Here is a 20250-nt window from a genome sequence, read left to right as displayed (position 1 = left end):
TGAGCCTCCCTTTTCTGACTCAAAGCAGAAAATTCTGGTTAAGTACGGCTGCCGGAAACTGCCTCTTTAGGGAGAGGCTGCTCCCAAGAGGGTGACGGTAAGTTAAACTATGACAATAACTATGCTCTCTTGGAGTTTTCTAGGCTGGAGAAGCTGGAAAGTCCGCTTACACCTGCAGAGATAGCATTATCACAAAGTATCTCACCTCGTGTTTGCTCTCTCAACCTATTTGTTTTTCCTAAAGGAACTCATTGGAAAAAAAAGAAACTCATTTGTTCCTCCCATAGAGGCCTTTGCTCCCTATCCCCACCCCCTACTCCCCTACTGAGTTGGGTGTTGTTTGTTGTTTCGTTGCTCAGTTGTGTCCATGTCCAACTCCTTGCGACCTCATGGACTATAGCCCACCAGGCTCCTCTGTCCATGGGGATTCTCCAGGCAAGAATACTGGAGTGGGTTTCCATTTCCTTCTCCAGGGGATCTTCCCAGTGCAGGGATCAAATCCATGTCGCTTGCATTGGCAAGTGGATTCTTTACCACTGAGCCACCTGAGAAGCCCAAGTTGGATATATAGGCCTGTAATTTTAATCATTTAGCAAGTTATACCTTCTTTTAGCTTCCATACAGAATCCTTTTCTCCTATTAATCTGTCTTCTTTTTTTTTTTTGGCAAGCTTCAGTCACAGAACCTAAGAGGAGAGAGGAAATGTTTTTCTGCTCCAACAGCGGCAAAGTTTAAATGTCTCAACAATGTGATGGTGCTACAGAATAAAATATGTGGCCAAGTTTAGGAAGTAGAGTCTAGAGTTCATCCATTTAACGGTGCCAAAGGGACTTCTCTGTGCCAGACAATAAACCAGGCATCAGGGATTAAGAAGCAAAGAACATTGTCTACTTTAACAACAGTGGGAATTTGGAGACACTTATACTGAAATAAATTTCACATCATTAAAAGATTAGGCCAGGCTCCACAGCATGTGGGATCTCAGTCCCCCAATCAGGGATCAAACCTACCCCTTCTGCATTGGAAGTGCAGAGTCTTAATCACAGGACCACCAAGGAAATCCTTAAAGATGATAACTTTTCAAAACAACTAGAACGTAATAGGAGAACCCATGCAAAGAGTTTAAAATAATATTGTTGCTGTTCAGACGCTAAGTAGTGTCCGACTCTTTGTGACCCCATGGACTGCAGCATGCCAGGCTTCCCTGTCCTTCACCATCTCCCTGAGTTTGCTCAAACTCATGCCCATTGAGTCTGTGATGCCCTCCAACCATCTCATCCTCTGTCACCCCCTTCTCTTCCTGCCCTCAATCTTTTCCAGCATCAGGGTCTTTTACAATGAGTGCAGACTTCCCACCAGGTGGCCAAAATATTGGAGCTTCAGCATCAGTCTTTCCAATGAATATTCAGGGTTGATTTCCTTTAGGATAATAGGACAGAGATTTAAGCCTTGAGAATTTTTATGCCCAATATCACATTGATCACGTTGTATAGAATTGAAGACCCCAATTGTCAGGCTATTATGATTCATATGAGTTGTTTTTTGTTTTTTTTTTTTAGCTGCAGACTTGTGGGACCCTAGTTCCCCAACCAGGGATCAAATCCAGGGCCTCAACAGTGAAAGCACAGAGTCGTAACCGATGGACCGCCAGGGAATTCCCAACTCATGAGAATGCGACTCAGGTCCACTTCTGCTGCTTTCTCCTCACCCTCTCATCTTTCCGGTGTAATTTACCTTTGCATTGCATTCATCTCACGGTTACTGTAAAAATGTACGAGATATGCTTACATCGCTTTTTCATTTTCATTCAACAATCGCCCTTATTTTTTGTTTTAATTTTTATGTATTTTTGGCTGTGCTGGGTCTTTGTTGCTGCCCAGACTTTCGCTAGTTGTGACGAGTGAGGGCTGCTCTCTAGTTGCAGTGGGCAAGCTCCCCACTGGGATGGCTTCTCTTGCTGGCGGAGCACCGGCTGCAGCGCTCGTGGGCTTCGGTAGTTGTGGCTCCCGGGCTCTAGAGCACAGGCTCAGTAGTTGTGGTACATGGGTTTAGTTGCTCCATGGCATGTGGAATCTTCCCAGACCAGGGACTGAACTCATGTCTCCTGCATTGGCACGGGAATTCCTTACCATTGAGCCACCAGGGAAACCCTATCCTTATGATAGGAATTCCCTCTCTGCAAGGAGAGTGAGCCACTACCAACCACCATCTCTCCTCTGGTTTCCCAGCCTCATGACCTCTATCGCTTAAATAGTAGCATCTGTTTTTTTTCATATACATCCCCAAGTGTATGAAATTAAATCTCAGCTGTATAACCATGGTTGAGATTGGGTACTTTGTGTATACATTAAATATGAATATTTTAAGATGACCTTAAAAACACTGGCCTGTGATTCACAAGCAGAAGACCTGTCCCCAGCAGCATACATTGATTTTGTCTCATATCCTGTACTACATAAATGGACTCAGGACTCCCCTGGTGGTCCGGTGGTTAAGATTCCAAGCTCCCAATAAACGGGGCCTGGGTTTGATCCCTACTCAGGGATCTAGATCCCACATGCCGCAACTAAGACCCAGCACAACCAAATAAATATATATATATTTTTAAAAAGTAAAGAAAGATAAATGGACTCAGGCCATGTGCTCTTTTTGGTTTGGTTTCTTTCACTCGGTTCTCTGTTTTGAGTTTGCAGGTCCTTCTGTGGGACTGTTGAATGTAGCTGAGATGGCCCCTGCTCATCATGGCAGTAGGGTACTGCATCATGTCATCATATTGGACACCTTAAACCTACCCAGGGCTATTAGTCAACTGCATATTAGTAAAGCTGAAAGGGAAAAGCATGACTATGTCACAGAGTACCCATAAATCACGTAGACTTTTTTTTTTTGCTCCTTTTCATTCTATTTTCTTTGTACACACTATTGAAAATTCCTATCCTCTAATCCGCTTATTACTTCTTTATTTATTTTTGGCGAGGCTGGTTGACCTGCAGGACCTTAGTTTCCTGACCAGGGATTGAACCCGTACCCCTACCCTGGGAACTTGGAATCTTAACCCCTGGACCACCAGGGAAGTCCCTAACTCACTTATCATCTTTTCCATTTTCTCTGCTCTTCCACAGATGCTCTCGAGATGTTAGATAGCATCAGCGACTCAGTGGACATGAATCCGAGCAAACTCTGGGAGGTCCTGGAGGAGAGAGGAAGCCTGGCGAGCTGCAGGCCATGGGGTGGCCAAGAGTCGGACATGACTTAGAGACTGAACAACAGCAACAGATGTTCTCTACTGTGTTTTCCATCTCCTCCGCTGAGTTTCTCAGCTCCAGAATTCCTGTTTGTTTCCTTTTATAAGATCTGCATCTCACTGGCAAAAATTCCACTTCATTTTTTTGAGATTTCATTGAAGTTTCCTTTGGCATTTTCTCACGGAGTTTCTTCAAAACAGCAATTTTGAATTGCTGATCTGCTTGTTCACAAAATTCTGTGCCTCGAGGAATCCAGTGATTAGGACTCTGTGCTTCCACTATCAAGGGGCCAGGTTCAATCCCTGGTTGGGGAATTAAGATCCCACAAGCAGAGCAGGTGGCAAAAAAAGAAAAGAAAAAGTTTATGTGCCTTTCAGATCGATTATTGGGGAAGCGTCACTTTCTGTTTGTAATGACATGTTTCTTTGATTTTTCTTTTCTTTTTTTTTGGTAGTTTTCCATTGGTACTTTCGCATTTTAAGGAGAAAACACCTCCTTAAGCCTTTGCTAGCCACATTCAGTGGGGTATTCTTTTTAATGATGGGATATTCTTTTTAATGATAGAGGTGTATTATTGGGGGCTTTCTCTTTCTATCTCTACACCTGCTCCACTTTTCTTGCTCCCTCTTGTGGGAGAATTCTTTTTTTTTTTTTCTTTTTTTTAATTAATTAATTTATTTTTTAAAATAAATTTATTTATTTCAGTTGGGGGCTAATTACTTTACAATATTGTAGTGGTTTTTGCCATACATTGACATGAATCAGCCATTGGTTTACATGTGTTCCCCATCCTGAACCTTCCTCCCACCTCCCTCCCCATCCCATCCCTCTGGGTCATCCCATTGCCCCAGCCCTGAGCATTTGTCTCATGCATTGAACCTGGAATGGTGTTCTGTTTCACACATGATAATATACATGTTTCAATGCTATTGTCCCAGAGAATTCTTAAGCTTTTCTGTCTCAGTCTGCTCTGACAGCTCACCAGGTTGCCTCCTGGAAACCTGTCTCTGGATTCCCAAAAGAGGGCTCTAGAGCTCCAGTCTGCCGGCACCCTCGCCCAGAGCAGGGCCGGTTTGCTGAGACTCTTTCTTGTCTATGGTTTTTCCAGTGGTCATGTATGGATGTGAGAGTTGAACGGTGAAGAAAGCTGAGCGCTGAAGAATTGATGCTTTTGAACTGTGGTGTTGGAGAAGACTCTTGAGAGTCCCTTGGACTGCAAGGAGATCCAACCAGTCCATCCTAAAGGAGATCAGTTCTGGGTGTTCATTGGAAGGACTGATGTTGAAGCTGAAACTCCAATACTTTGGCCACCTCATGCAAAGAGTTGACTCATTGGAAAAGACCCTAATGCTGGGTGGAATTGGGGGCAGGAGGAGAAGGGGACGACAGAGGATGAGATGGTTGGATGGCATCACTGACTCGATGGACATGGGCTTGGGTAGACTCCGGGAGCTGGCAATGGACAGAGAGGCCTGGCGTGCTGCAATTCATGGGGTCGCAAAGAGTCGGACACGACTGAGCGACTGAACTGAGCTGAACTGATGGGCGCTGCAGGAGGAGGGTCCCACAAGGAGACTCCGGAGAGGGGGGGAGGTGTGGGTCCAGCACTCGGGGCACTGAGGGTGCCCGTGGACGAAGAAGGGAGATTTCCTGGTGTGGTGCTCCCCGAGGCTCGTGATTGGACTCCTCGTTGAAAGCAATTGCTTTAGTGCCCTTTGGTGCCTTGCCTATCTAGGGGAGAGAGCACTTACTCACCACTTTTCTTCTCCTTGGTGGAAGAGGTGGTCTCCGGGTAGATCAGCCCCCGGAGATGTTCCTTGGGGAAGAGCGGCGGGCTGAGAGCTGAGAAATCCTCTTACTGCCCCTCTGCTGTGACTACATTGTTTTGGCATGCTGGAATCTCCCCCGAGGAAAGCTTGCTTTCTGCAATTACTCTTCGTGCGTCGGAATTTGCCCAGGTCAGTTTTCCCCACCTCCGCCGCCGCCACCGCAAGGGGGATGGGGGCAGGCTCACCGGCCCTGCAGGTTCCGCAGCCCAGGCAGAGGTCCGTCTGCCTGGCACCAAGATGCGCAGATAGGCGCGATTCCTCCCAAGTTACCTGACACGTGGCGCTAGGTCTCACAGGCTCCCGCTTTTGTTCTCGAACGCATGGTTTGTCTGTTGTTTTGTGCTTTGTCGCTCAGTCGTGTCCGACTCTTTGCCACTCCATGGACGGTAGCCCGCCAGGCTGCTCTGTCCTTGGGGATTCTCCAGGCAAGAATACTGGAGAGGGTTGCCATCCCCTCCTCCAGAGGATCTTCCCAACCCAGGGATTGAACCCAGGTCTCCTGCATTGCAGGTGGATTCGTTTTAGGAGGCTAAAAAGGAGAAGGAGGCAGCAGAGGATGAGATGGTTGGATGGCATCACTGACTCGATGGACATGAGTCTGAGCAAACTCTGGGAGATAGTGGAAGACAGGGAGGCCTGGCATGCTGCAGTCCAAGGGGTGGCAAAGAGTCAGGCACGACTGAACACACACACGCACATTCTTTGCATCACGTCTCACTATCTAAAATTATTAATTTGTATATGTTTACTGATTTTTTAGAGTGCCCCTCCAAGGGAAAAGCAGCCTCCCTGAGAGCAAAGATTGTTTTTCATCCCTGTGTCCACAGAGATTAGACATAAGAGGCTCAGTTAATGACTGAAGATCAAATGAATGAGGCCATTTGTTGATGGCTTCAATCAGCTTAAAACATTTCAGTGTGTTAGTTGCATTCCACCTAAAAAGACTGTAAGCTTCTTAAACTATAAACTCTTGTGGGTTGGCCTGTGTCTTCTATTTCTCTGGAGAAATGGAGACTCAAGGGTACTTTTATTTTCGGGGTAGGGGTGTTGCTGCGCTAGGTTTTGTTGCTGTGTGCAGGATTCCTGGAGTTGCAGTGAGCAGGGGCTAGTCTCTAGTTGAGGCGCTCGGGCTTTTCATGGTGGTGGCTTCTCTTCTTGCAGAGCGTAGGCTCTTGTAGTTGTGGCTCACAGGCTTAGTTGCCCTGCAGCATGTGGAATCTTCCCATACCGGGGATCAAACCCGTGTCCCCTGCATTGGCAGATGGATTCTTAACCACTGAGTCACCAGGGAAGTCCTGATGGGTGCTTTTAAAGATAATATGCTTAGGACAGTATTTGTTTTGGCTTGAGGGTTTGGGGGTGGGTTTCAGTGGGTATTTTTGTTTTGGGAAGATAATATCTTAGCAGAGATTTGGATAAAATGACCAAAGAAGCCATGCCGCTATCTGGTAGAAGGACATTTCAGCCTTCAATCTATAGGGAGAAGTCATCAAGATAAGTGTAGAGAGCCTCCGTTAGTACAGCTAAGGCAGGGCTTCTTAACCTTGTTACTATTGACATTTGGAGACTGATAGCTCTTTGTTGTGAACACAACATTCATACAATGTGCATTGTAGAATGTTTAGAGCATCCGGGACTTCTACCGGTTAGATCAGCAGTCTCCAACCTTTTTGCCCCCAGGGACCAGTTTCATGGATGACAATATGTTGATTTGATGCATTTATGTATTGCAGAAAGTTTACCACCACAGCATTAGCTAGCACCTGCATCCCATACTTAACCTTTTTTTTTTTTCCCATAGTGAGAACATTTAGGATGTATTGCCTTAGCAACTTTCAACAACTTTCAAGTACACAATACAAGATTATAGCTATAATCATCATGCTATACATTAAATCCCTAGAACTCGTTAATCCTATAGATAGAAGTTTGTATCCTTTGAACAATAGGCAGAGATTCTGCATTTTAACAAGCTCCTGGGTGATGCCATGAGGTTGGTTTGTTGGCTTCACTTTGAAAAGTAAAGCCAATCTGTAACAAAAATTGTGGTCCAGATGCCCACTGCTCAAAAATCAATAAAGAGGCCAGGCTGGTGGAAAGAAACTTTTGCTTTATTTTGGATGTTGGCAATGGGGTGGAGAGGGTGGATATGGAATCCTGCACAAAGTCCAACTCCCCCCACCCCACTGACAACCAGTGGGCAAGAGCTTTTTTAGATGGGGGCAGGGGGCTCCATGCAGAAACAGCGCAGTCAGCTCTGACAGTCATCTTGAAATTAACTGGTCATCAGTGGTCAGATCAGCATCACCTCGATTGTTTTCAGTGCTGTTTATCTTCAGTTCCAGTATTGGATGGTTCCCATATCCTTAAGGCTAATTCTCAGAACTGTGCAGCTGTTGTCATGGCTACAGTCTGGTCTTCATGTCCTTAACTTCTTTCACCTGGTGGGGGTTTGTCTCTACAGGACAGCTCATAGGATATGGCTCAGAATATTGTCCGTAGACCTGGAGAAGGAACTAAAGGTCCTGGACTTTGTTTAATGACTAAACTAGTACTATTTGGTCTCCTTTGATGGTTTTCCTTTGCGTCTGCATCTTCTCACTTCTCTGACTAAACTTATTCCTTGGCTGAAGTTTCCCCACAGACAACAGACAGGTGGAGGATGAGGTTGGAGGAGGGGGGAGGACCATAGGGTCCTGCTCCATTTCAAATCTGTACTTAATAAATATCAGATTAATGACAGAAATGGGAGAGGTCTACAGGCTCCAGAGGACCAGGGATCAGATTAGTGGATGAGGATTGAAGACATGGAGAGGGCGGGACTGGGGTATGGGATGTATTTAAGTCTTAGTACCACTTTTGCCGGTTCTTATTACTAGAAGCACTAGAATCATGGAAGCACATTTGGATAACAGGATGTCAGACCCAGACGACACTTCAGAAGGTAAGTCAGGGCTTCCCTGGTGAGTCTGTGGTGAAGAATCCATCTGCCAATGCAGGAGACATGAGTTCAATCCCTGGTCTGAGAAGATTCCACATGCTACAGAGCAGCTGAGCCCGTGTGCCACCACCACTGAGCCTGGGCTCTAGACCCCGTGAGTTGCAACTACTGAACCCACGTGCTGCAACTATAGAAGCTCGCATACCCTCAAGCCCGTGCTCTGCAATAAGACAAGCTCTTGAAAGGAGATGCCCACACACTGCAACAAAATGTAGCCCTGCTTGCTGCAACTAGAGAAAAGCCCATGGAGCAACGAAGACCTTGCACAGCCAAAAATAAGCAAATAAATAAATAAAATTATTTTTTTAAAAGTAAGTCAGAGGAGAGAGAACTGAAGGAAAGGTATGTGTAGAAGCTGAACACAATTGACAGGGATGGTGGAGACGGCTTAGAAGCTGTTATCTGAGGGCAAACCCAGTCAGAGGAAATGCCAAGTCTGAGTTTGAATTCCAGATCTTCCCTTTGTTAATTCATAATGGGGACTCTGATCCCTCTTAGGAGGATGATTAAGTCTCAGTATATAGGCTCCACCAAGAAATCTGGTTGAGATTTCTGGAAATTTGGAAAGCTCATCATATTATGGAGCATTGAGTAGATTTCAGGGCTTCTGCTAAACTTCGGGTGTGATCTGATTCAGCCACTCAAATCTTTTAAAATGGCAGTGGTTAGAGGTCTTGGTTTTACAGATAACCAAGCCAGATAACCATTGTTTACAGTGAAGTCTATGCGTATTAAAGGGTTTGGGTTTTTTTTAATCCCTTTAATTGGGTTTTTTCCACTCCCTTAAAAATCTTTGAATGACATTTAATTATAATAGAGTCAAATATTTCCATCTTTTTTTCTTTACTGGCTTGCTCATTTTATATATAATTTCAAAGTCCATCCCCACTCAGAGGTCATGAAGATGTTCCCCAACAATGCCCTGTACTAGATTTAACATTTATTTTTATTTATTTATTTGGCTGCACAAGGTCTTAGTTGTAGCACTCAAGATCTTCGTTGCATCATGTGGTATCTTTAGATGCACTGTTCAGGCTTCTCTAATGACACAAGAGCTTAGCTGCTCCGAAAGTGTTGGACTTGTTACAGAGTCCAAGCTCACTCTGCTCTGCTGCAAGACAGGCAAACAAATCCGAGACGAGGTGCTGAGGCAAGGAAGAGACTTTGTTAGGAAAGCCAGTTGACAGAGAAGATGGCAGACTAATGACTCAAAATAACCATCTTATTGGGGTCTGGATGCCAGATTGTTTTATAGAACAGAGATAGGGGAAGGTGAGGAAGTAAGGTAAAAAAAAAAAAAAACAACGCAGAACAGAGAGAGACAGTGAGGAAGTCAAGTAAAAGGGGCCATAGCCTTGCAAAACATCTCCAGGACAACTGGCCTTCAGTGGTAATCTCCTGCAGGCATTCACAGGTGGGCTGGTCAGATCATCTCCCTGTGAGCTGAAGGAAGGACTTTAGTCTAACAGTCAGGTTGAAGGGTGGGGTCCTCTGAGGCTGGCCATTATGTATGATTATAGGTGGTTCTAGCAATAAAGAATCTGCCTGCCAATGCAGGAGACACAAGAGACTTGTGTTCGATCCCTGAGTCAGGAATATCCCCTAGAGGAGGGCATGGCAACCCACTCCAGTATTCTTGCCTGGAGAATCCCCATGGACAGAGGAGCCTGGCGAGCTACACCAGTCTATGGGGTCACAAAGAGTCGGACACGACTGAAGAGACTTATCATGCATGCATAATAACAACAGCAATGAAAAGCAAGTCAAAGAAACAGTTCCAACATGGAGTCAAAATTGGCTCTTCCTTGCAACAATCTTAGTTCCCCGACCAGGGATCAAACCCATGTCCCCTGCATTGCAAAGCAGATCCTTAACCACTAGACTACCAGGGAAGTTTCAGCAAAGCCTTTTTAAAGACAAGATGAGAGAGGGGACTCCCAGGGTATGGAGTTAGTTTATGTACAATTCTCTGGTTCATAGTGGGGTAACAGGGCTTCCTAGGTGGCTCAGTGGTAAAAAATCCACTTGCCAATACAGCAGATGCGGGCTTAATCCCTGGATCAGGAAGATCCCCTGAAGAAGGAAATGGCAACCCGCTCCAGTATTCTTGCCTAGGAAATCTCCTAAACAGAGGAGCCTGGCAGGCTACAGTCCATGGGATCGCAAAGAGTTGGACCTGACTTAGTGACTAAACAAGAGGGCGATGTCACAGGGATTAACATTATCAATCCTTAGGCACCAGTAGGTCTGGGGGCTACAGGCTCATGGTCATCAAGTAATTAAAACCTTCCATTTGGTGGGGGTTCTAGCTTCTGTACAAGAACTCAGGAAATGTGCATGAGATATTATTATCTCAGTACTTCAGAGAAGAGCTAAAGGAGAGGATATGGGGGAGAGTCTCCTCAGGCAAGCCCCATAGGGCCCTCCTTGGTTACATTAGCAGTATTTAATACAGTGTATATATATATATATATATATATATATGAACTATTTTATTTTATTGGCTGCACCGTGCGGCATGTGGGATCTTAGTTCCCCAACAAGGCATTGAAACTCTGGCCCTTGCATTGGAAAGTGTGGCATCTTAACCACTGAACCATCAGCGTTAGTCCCTAATATAGTGTATATTTTAATACTCTGTGTGTATGTATGGCTCCACTGAAGTGTGATGTCCATGAAAACAGTATTATTATCAGACTTTTTTTTAGAGCAGGTTTAGCTTCACAGAAAAATTGAACAGAGGGACAGAAATCTCTCTCAAACCTCTTGTCCCCACACAGGCATTGTTCCTCCCAGTAGCAACATCCCACACTGAGTGGTACATACATTACCGTTGGTGAACCTATATCAATAGGTCACAATCATCCAAAATCTATAGGGTTCATTCTATAGGTTTAGGAGAGCAGTGATCTTGTTTTCCCATTTCATTGCTGGTGTTCCTAAAAGAATACCTGAATTTGAGAAAAGTTATTAGTAAAAATGGGATGAATGACAAGGATAAAATCACGTACATTGGATTGTGTTGTTCGTATTCCCCGCTCACACACACACACACAAAAAGAATTGAAACTTGGGATTCAAGGGATCCATATTTAAATGACCCTTTCCTGTGGTGGGGCTTCCCTTGTGGCTCAGTTGGTAAAGAATCCGTGCACAATGCGGGAGACCTGGGTTCGATCCCTGGGTTGGGAAGATCCCCTGGGGAGGGGAAAGGCTACCCACCCCAATATTCTGGCCTAGAGAATTCCACGCAGCCGCAAAGAGTCAGACATGACTGAGCGACTTTCACTTTAACTTTTCCTGTGGTGGGTATTTAGATAGCAACAGTGACAAAAGATGAGGCTTTAGAGAAACCAGTAGGAAAGTCATTGTCAACTACAAATTGGCACTTACCAAGAGCATTGCCAGTGACTGAACAGCAAGGCATTTACCATTTGCCTCTATGGAGATTGAACACCATGCTGCTATAGCTGTTGACCTTCAACAACCCCTGAGGGAGTTCAGAGTGGAGTGAGGCACTCTGTGCTCCAGGGAATCTGGTGGGACAGGTCTGTAGATAGTTGAAGTTTTTAGGAACAGATTTTATGATCTCAAGGGCTTCCCTTGTAGCTCAGTTGGTAAAGAATCTGCCTGCAGTGCAGGACACCTGGGTTTGATCTCTGGGTCTGGAAGATCCCCTGGAGAAGGAAATGGCAACCCACTCCAGCATCTTTGCCTGGAAAATCTCATGGATAGAGGAGCCTGGTGGGCTGCAGTCCATGGGGTCACAAAGAGTTGGGCACAACTGAACTACTCACACTTACTTTATGATCTCAATCCTTGCATCTCCTCATATCTAGAGAAGCACTAAATCCCTTCATGGTGATATCAGATCTTCATGACTAACAAAATCCTTTTGTAAAATGAGTGCTTCGTGGCATTGAACTCCCCCTTCACCAAAACCTTATATATTGACTTTCCCCCACTACTGGCTTTGGAGCAGTCTCTCAGAGCTGTCTGAGATGCTGCCTCCCGGGCTGCAGTCCTCATTTTGCCCCAAATAAAACTTAACTCACAACACTCAAGTTGTACATTTTTCTTTTTTAGTCGACATCATCCACGTTGTGTGTGAATATCTGGGCATTTCAGTCACTGGAGAGGCAAGCTTGACCTCTGGGGAGAGGAAGGAGGAAATTCAGGCTTTCGAAAATGAAACTGACTTTAACATCTCATTCCTGCCTTTCTCTCCTTCCTAGGAAAGTACTGGAAGCACTCAAAGAGCAAACTAACCATGTTCACAGAGAAACAGTTGGCATATTTGAATTTTCTTAAAAAAAACAAAACCCATACCCTACCCTTGGCCTCCAGAGAGAAATGACCTCAAAAATGGAGCTACACCCAACAGTCCTACAGGTCAGAAAACAAGCCCCATCTCACCAGGCCACCTCATTTGTTGCTGTTCTTCAGTTGCCAAGTGTTGCAACCCTGTGGATTGCAGCCTGCCAGGCTCCCCTGTCCTTCATCATCTCCCAGAGTTTGCTCAATTCATGGTCATTGAGTCAGTGATGCTATCTAACCATCTCATCCTCCGCCACCCCCTTCTCCTCCTGCCTTCAATCTTTCCCAGCATCAGAGTGTTTCTCAATGAGTTGACTCGTTACATCCAGTGGCCAAAGTATTGGAGCTTCAGCTTCAGCATCAGTCCTTCCAATGAATAACCAGGGCTGATTTCTAGGATAATTTCTGAGGCTTGATACCATTGCAATCCCCAAGACTCTGAAGACCCAGACTGCTTACTACCCATACCTTATTACCCTCTCTCCTAACCCCTAGAGCAAGATGGATGAAGTTTTTGTGTAAAGGACCAGATAGTAAACACTTGTGAGCTATACTGTCTCTGCCACAACTGTTAAATTCTGCCTTGATAGCAGCATAGGAGCAGCCATAGAGGTTGTGAAAACAAATAGATGTGTCTGTGCTCTCATATGGGCTTCCCTGGTGACTCAGATGGCGAAGAATCTGCCTGCAAGGCAGGTGACGCCCGTTTGATTCCTAGGTCAGGAAGATCCTTTAGGGAAGGAAATGGCAACCACTCCAGCATTCTTGCCTGGAGAATTCCATGGATATTTTGTGTTCCATATGACTTCATGGACACATATCAGAAGTTCATATGGTATTCACATGTCATAAATTATTCTTCTTGGGCTGTTTTTTTTTTCCTCCCAACCATTTCAAAATGTAAAACCTCTTAACTCGTGGGCCATACTGATACAGATGATGGATCACACAATTACCTTTAAATGGCTTGTCTTAAACTAATCTCTCTCTTTATGTCCCCAGATTCCAGCTGCAGTGTTTGTACCATTTCCCTTTATTGTTTAGTCATTCAGTCATGTCCGAATTGGACAGCCAGGCTGTCCAGTATAGCCCTCCAGGCTCCTCTGTCGGTGGGATTTCCCAGGCAAGAATACTGGAGTGGGTTGCCATGCCCTCCTACAGGGGATCTTCCCAAATCAGGGATCAAACCCATGTCTCCTGCATTGGCAGGCAGGTTCTTTACCACTGAGCCACCAGGAAAGCCATGCTTTCTTCCTCAGTTCAGTTCAGTTCAGTTCAGTCGCTCAGTTGTGTCCGACTCTTTGGGACCCCATGAATCGCAGCACGCCAGGCCTCCCTGTCCATCACCAACTCCCAGAGTTTACCCAAACCCATGTCCATCAGGTCGGTGATGCCATCCAACCATCTCATCCTCTGTCGTCCCCTTCTCCTCCTGCCCCCAGTCCTTCCCAGCATTAGGGTCTTTTCCAATGAGTCAACTCTTCACATGAGGTGGCCAAAGTATTGGAGTTTCAGCTTCAATATCAGTCCTTCCAATGAACACCCAGGACTGATCTCCTTGGCTTTCTTCCTACCCTTCACTAATACTCTTTTCACAATCTCTTTAGCAGTATTTCCTGAATTCTGCCCCTTGTCTTTATTTTCAAAGTCAATACTTTGTCCTAGATTGTGTAAACACTTTTCTTATCTAACTTAGTGGCCTCTGAAAAGCTCTTCTCACCATCAGTTCATCTTCAGTCAACCTTGGAACATGCCATCAGATCAGTTATCAATGTTGTTGCTTAAAAAGTTTGTTTTGGGGAAAAAAAGTTTGTTTAGGAACAGTCTGGTGGTTTAGACTCCACCCTTCCACTGCAGGGGGTGTGAATTCCATCCCCGGTCAGGAAACTGAAATGCTGCAGGCTGAGTGGTGCAGCGAAATATATAAAAAAGGGATTTCCCCGGTGGTCCAGTGCTTAAGACTTCACCTTCCAATGCAGAGGGTGCAGGTTCAATTCCTGGTCAGGAGCCTAACATCCGACATGACTTGGGGCCAAAAAAACAAAACATAAAACAGAAGAAGAAAAAAAGAAAAAGAAAATAGAAGAAATATTGTAACAAATTCAATAAAGACTTTAAATATGGTCCACATCAAAACATCTTTGTAAAAAATTTGTTGGTCACTTAGCCTTTAAGGTCCTTCATAATCTGACTCAAATCCTTTTGTCTTAGAATATAACTTTCAAGTTTACATGTGTTTGTTTTTTAACTTTGCATTTTCAAGTACAGTTTCCCCAGGCAATCTGAAACAAAACAAACCAAAAAAAACAAAAACAAGGGATGGGTCAGATTTGGCCCCGGGCTGGACCATGTACAGATTTCCGTGCTATGGCACCCCCTAGTGATGAGTACTTTGCTTTCCCATACCTAGCTCTTTAGAGTCTAAGCTATAGTTTTTCCAGAAATCATGTAGGGATGAGAGAGCTGGGCCATAAATAAGGCTGAGCACCTAAAAATGGATGCTTTCGAATTGTGGTGCTGGAGAAGACTCTTGAGAGTCAATCTTAAAGGAAATCAATCCTGACTATTCATCAGAAGGACTGGCTGAAACTGAAGCTCCAATACTTTGGCCACCTGATGCAAAGAGTAGACTTACTGGAAAAGACCCTGATGCTGGGAAAGATTGAGGACAAGAGGAGAAGGGGGTGACAGAGATGGTTGCATGACCTCACAGACTGAATGGACACAAATTCAGTTTGCTCTCCTGAGCAAACTCCAAGAGATAATGCAGGACAGGGGAGCCTGGTGTGCTGCAATCCATGGAGTCGCAAAGAGTGGGACATGACTTAGGGGCTCGACAACAGCAGCAAATATCTTGTTCTGGGGGCTCAGATCCCTGCCTCACTTTCTGTGCCCGCAGCCTCATTCCCGCTTCTCCCTGGCCATAGGTTGGCAGGGGTTCCACAAGCCGAGATGTGGAACCAGAGCCGTCCTCAGCTAGAACCATCTGTTTAATTGAGTAAAAGAAAAACGCTTCTGAAACCTCACACGGTTCATCCACCCATCGATCCTCTCTTCTCTCCTCAGGATTGGTTCAAGAATCGTAGAGTGGAATTCAAGAAAGCCAAAGATAAGGATTTCCCATCAGAACAACGAGAAGTTCAACAGCGATTCGCTGAAGTCATGGTCAAGATCAGCTCCGCCAAGGAGAATGTGGTTCCCCCTCCAAGGTCCTCTCTGGCGCCTCCCCTGAATCCCTGGTTTGTACAGATCATCGGATACCTTCCTTCCAGCTCAGCATATGGCCCGCCTTGAAGGCTCTCACAGACCATTCTCTGGGCCACAAAAAGGTCCATTTTGGCTGATGCCAAGACCCAAATATATACTGTCTCTATCCCATTGTGGAATCCTGAGCTGTCTCCACAAACTTCAGTTCTAATCCTTTGGGTTCTATTTTTACCACAAAGTTCTTAGAGAAGTTAGGCCCAGAAAGTCACATGTTGTGATTTGTCATGATTCCTATCCCAAGCTGGAATCAAGATTGCTGGGAGAAGTATCAACAACTTCAGATATGCAGATTACACCACCCTTATGGCAGAAAGCAAAGAGGAACTAAAGAGCCTCTTGATGAAGATGAAAGAGGAGAGTGAAAAAGATGACTTCAAACTCAATATTCAAAAAACTAAGATCATGACATCTAGTCCCATCACTTCATGACTAATAGATGGGGAAAAATGCTCTCATCACAAAAAAGAAATGAGAATTGTGTGATGGGATGGAGATGTTAGCTAATGCCATGGCGGGAATCATTTTGTCATATATAGCTATAGCCAATCAACATGCTGTACATCTTAAACTTACACAATGTTATATGTCAATTACATCTCAATAAAACTGGAGAAACAAATTTTAAATAAAGTCTGTGCATTTTATTTTACATAATCTATACCTTGATAAAAAAACAAATATATAATGGTACTAGTAAGGACAGTTATCTTCTTTTTTCCTGCTCCCTCGTTTTGATTTTATTTCTGCTTTTTTTTTCTTCAGTATTGTTCAGCTAATAAGATTTAGTCATGAGACTTCACTGGTGGTCCAGTGGCTAAAACAATGTGTGTCCCCACTGTCTCCCAGGGTCCTCCCCTACCTCCAAGGGGTTGCTCAAATGTGTGTCCATTGAGTCGGTGATGCAGTTTACTTTCTAGCATGGGTCAGACCTGAGCCTGACACCAATGGCCCTGCACACCTGTCTCACAAAGACAGCCTACGTTTGGGTGTCTATGGGGCTGAAGTTTTGGGGGTTTTTTGTTTCTTATGTTTTGTTTTTCGGTGAAGCGTAGTTGATGCGCTGAGATTTTCTCACTTCTAATCCACACAGGAGCTTCAGAACAGTGGGTGGGCTTCACCTCCCCGTTTTCCAGCCCTCTTCTCAGTGGTTACTCCCCACCGGCAAGTTCCCTTTCAGTCGTGACGCTGCACTAGAGGCGGCCTAAGAGAACTCCAGTTTCTGCCTCTCATTCTCTTTCCCGCCAGAGGCAACCATTCTAACATGTTTCGCGTTGCTCACTCTACTGCCTATGTTTGTGTGCGAGTGTGCCTGCTCAGTGGCTCAGTCACATCTGACTCTCTGCAACCCCATGGACTGCGACCGTCCACCAGGCTCCCCAGTCCATGGGGCTTCCCAGGCAAGATTACGGGAGTGGGTTGACATTTCCTTCTCCAATTAACTATACATATACAAATTTTAATATGTATACAGACATACACATGTATACGTTCCATGGACATGAATTTGAGCAAACTCTGGGAGATAGTGGAGGACAGAGGAGCCTGGAGGACTACAGCCCACGGGGTCACAGAGACAAGACATAGTGACTGAACAGCACGTACACATGGACAGGCTTGCCTCAGTTTTCTGCCCTTTGAAGATACTGCATTTTTTACAAATTGAAGGTTTGTGGCAACCCTAGGTTATCAGATGGTTGTTAGCTTTTTTTTTTTTTGGCTGTCCTGGGTCTTATTTGTAGCATTCAGGATCTTTGATCTTAGTTGTGACATGTGGGATCTAGTTCCCTGACCAGGGATCGAACCCAGGCCCCTTGCATTGGGAGTGCAGAGGCTTAGCCACTGGACCACCAGTCAAGTCCCAAGTGCTTTTAAATTAAGGAGTATACGTTGTCCTTTTGGACAGAATGCTTTGCACACTGAATAGACTACACTGTAGTGTAAACACAACTTTTACATGCCCTGGAAAGCTAAAACTTGTGTGACTCTCTTTATTACCATGTTCTCTTTATTGGGGCTGTCTAAAACCAAACTAGCAACATCTCCGAGATACGCCTGTATTAGCTCTTCACTTTGGGTCATATCATTTATTAATTATATTTAAATTTATTTATTTTTAATTGGAGGATAATTGCTTTACGACGTTATGTTGGTTTCCGCCATACATCGCCATGAATCAGCCATAGGTACAGTATGTCCCCGCCCTCCTGAGCCTCTTCCCTCACCTCCCACCCCATCCACCCCTCTAGGGTGTCACAGAGCACTGGGTTTGAGCTCCCTGGGTTATAGAGCAACTTCCCATTAGTGATCTGTTTTACATATGGTAGTAGATATGTTTCAATGCTCCTCTCTCAGTTAGTCCCACCCTCTCCTTCCCCCACTGTGTCTGCAAGTCTGTTCTTTATTGCTGCCCTACAGCTATGCTCATCAGAACCATCTTTCAAGATTCCATATATATGTGTTAATATATGATATTTGTTCTCTTTCTGACTTACTTCACTCTGTATTAAAGGCTCTAGGTCCATCCACCTCATTAGAACGGAGTCAAATGTGTTCCTTTTGTGGCTATGGGTCATATTATTTAATTGGTATAAAAAGGGGACCATTCTTCTGCCCTGGAGAATTGTCAACATCCTGGTTTTGGCTGGTCGTGTTTTCAGTGGAAATGTAAATCTATCCCTTATGTTCACGACGAGCTGTGGTTGATCTAGAGGCTTGAGGACTTTCTGACTCAGCTTTCCATCAGGGCTGTGTTCCGGGCGGTGTTCTGTGTTGCCTGTTACGGAACACTGGGTAGCACGGGATATCTGGTTGTCCCCCAGCAGTAAGGGAAGAACAGCAATCAGGTGATGCCAGCCTCCTCCATCAAAGTTTCGCCTGACAGAATCACTCACATTAATTGTGTCCTAAATCTGATTTCATTAGAACTTGCAAGACTGTGACTTTGTCTAATTCTATTCATCCTCTTCCACCTAGCTTTAAATTCATTTAATAACTTTGCTACTCAATATCTTGACCTCCAGCTTTCCTTCACTCCACTTCAGTTGCTCATTTCCACAGTCCTCCACTTCATTATTGCCAACATCTTCAATGTCTATAATCTCAAGTTCAAGCATTCTGTTCTGCAGCAACACCTCTTTATTTTGACTTTCCAGTTTCACTTCCCATCTTTCAGTTCTACTCAACTGTAGCCAGTTATCAATCAGCCACTACTTCCCATCCCCTTCACCCCCCTCTGGCCATGCAGGAGGTTTTGTTTTGTTTTTCAATTAAGAACTTTTCCTCCTCAGCTCTACTGTGTAACTCTAAGAGTCTGTGACAGAAAACTAAAGTGCCTATTACACAATGTGATTCTATATCTCAGTGAAGCTGGAGCAAAAGATGAAAATGACCATTTCTCTTTCTCACTGTAAAATAACCCATTTTTTTTCTGTTATTATGCTCTTTTTCTTAAAATCTACGTTGATATTAATATGGCTATGCCAGCTTTCTTGTGATACTGTTTGCACAGTGTATCTGTTCCTTTCCTTTCCTTCCAACCTATCTCTTTTCTCATGTTTAAACTGCAGCTCTTTTTTCTAAAGAAAGATCTGACTTGCCTTATAACAGGAACAAGAATTGGTAATTATAAATCCTCTCACAAAGCAAAGCCCAGGCTGAGATGACGTCTCTGATTAAATTCTATCAAATATTTAAAGAAAAAATAATGTGAACACTTGATAAGCTCTGTCACAAAAAAAAGGAAGCATGAGAACATGTTTAAATTCATGAATTGTTGAATAAAGCTGATTATATTTTCAATTTTTTTTAAAAAAAGTGAAATTCTTTCTTTTAAATTCATTTTCAATCTTTTTTTCTGATTTTTTGGCCACATTGCACAGTCTTTAGAATCTTAGTTCCCCGACCAGGGATTGAACCCTGGCCAAGGCAATGAAAACCCTAAGTCCTAACTCCTAGACCTCCAGGGAACACCCTAAGTGTAACTCTTTTTCTTTTTTTTAATACATATATTTTTTACGTGGACCATTTTTAAAGTCTTTACGCTTCCGTTTCATGTTTTGGTTTTTTGGTTTGAGGCATGTGGGATCTTAGTTCCCCAACCAGGGATTGAGCAGGTACCCCCTGCATAGGAAGGCAAAGTCTTAACCACTGGACTGCCAGGAAAGCCCCCTAAAGTGCAGTTCTTGTCACAACATGGGCTTCTCTGATAGCTCAGTTGGTAAAGAATCTGCCTGCAATGCAGGAGACGCTGGTTCGATTCCTGGCTCAGGAAGATCCCCTGGAGAAGGGATAGGCTATTCACTCCAGTATTCTTGGGCTTCCCTGGTGGCTCAGCTGGTAAAGAATCCACCTGCAATGAGGGAGACCTGAGTTCGATCCCTGGGTTGGGAAGAGTCCCTAGAGAAGGGAAAGGCTACCCACTCCAGTATTCTGGCCTGGAGAAGTCCATGGACTCTATAGTCCATGGGGTCACAAAGAGTCGGACACGACGGAGCGACTTTCACTTGCTTGTCACAATATATGGTTACCTGTGTTTCCTTCCCATGTGACAATTTTTGTGTTTTCACTGGAAACAGGCACAAGAAGGCATTGC

At 44.5% G+C, this 20250-nt stretch overlaps 1 protein-coding gene across 1 annotated transcript; it reads left to right on the top strand.

The window, feature by feature from the left end:
* Positions 1-7966: 7966 nt before the first annotated feature.
* Positions 7967-15784, top strand: DPRX (divergent-paired related homeobox). The gene is given in 5 exon segments (XM_081506362.1): positions 7967-8018; positions 12311-12384; positions 12387-12467; positions 15459-15603; positions 15606-15784. Coding segments are annotated over 5 exon segments (531 nt in total).
* The last annotated feature ends 4466 nt before the right edge of the window (positions 15785-20250 follow it).

This window comes from Giraffa tippelskirchi, chromosome 7, assembly GCF_054371585.1.
Source record: "Giraffa tippelskirchi isolate mGirTip1 chromosome 7, T2T-mGirTip1v1.2.pri, whole genome shotgun sequence".
Taxonomy (NCBI): domain Eukaryota; kingdom Metazoa; phylum Chordata; class Mammalia; order Artiodactyla; family Giraffidae; genus Giraffa; species Giraffa tippelskirchi.
The sequence above is the reverse complement of the archived record's forward strand: the minus strand, read 5'-3'. Positions and strand labels throughout refer to the sequence as shown.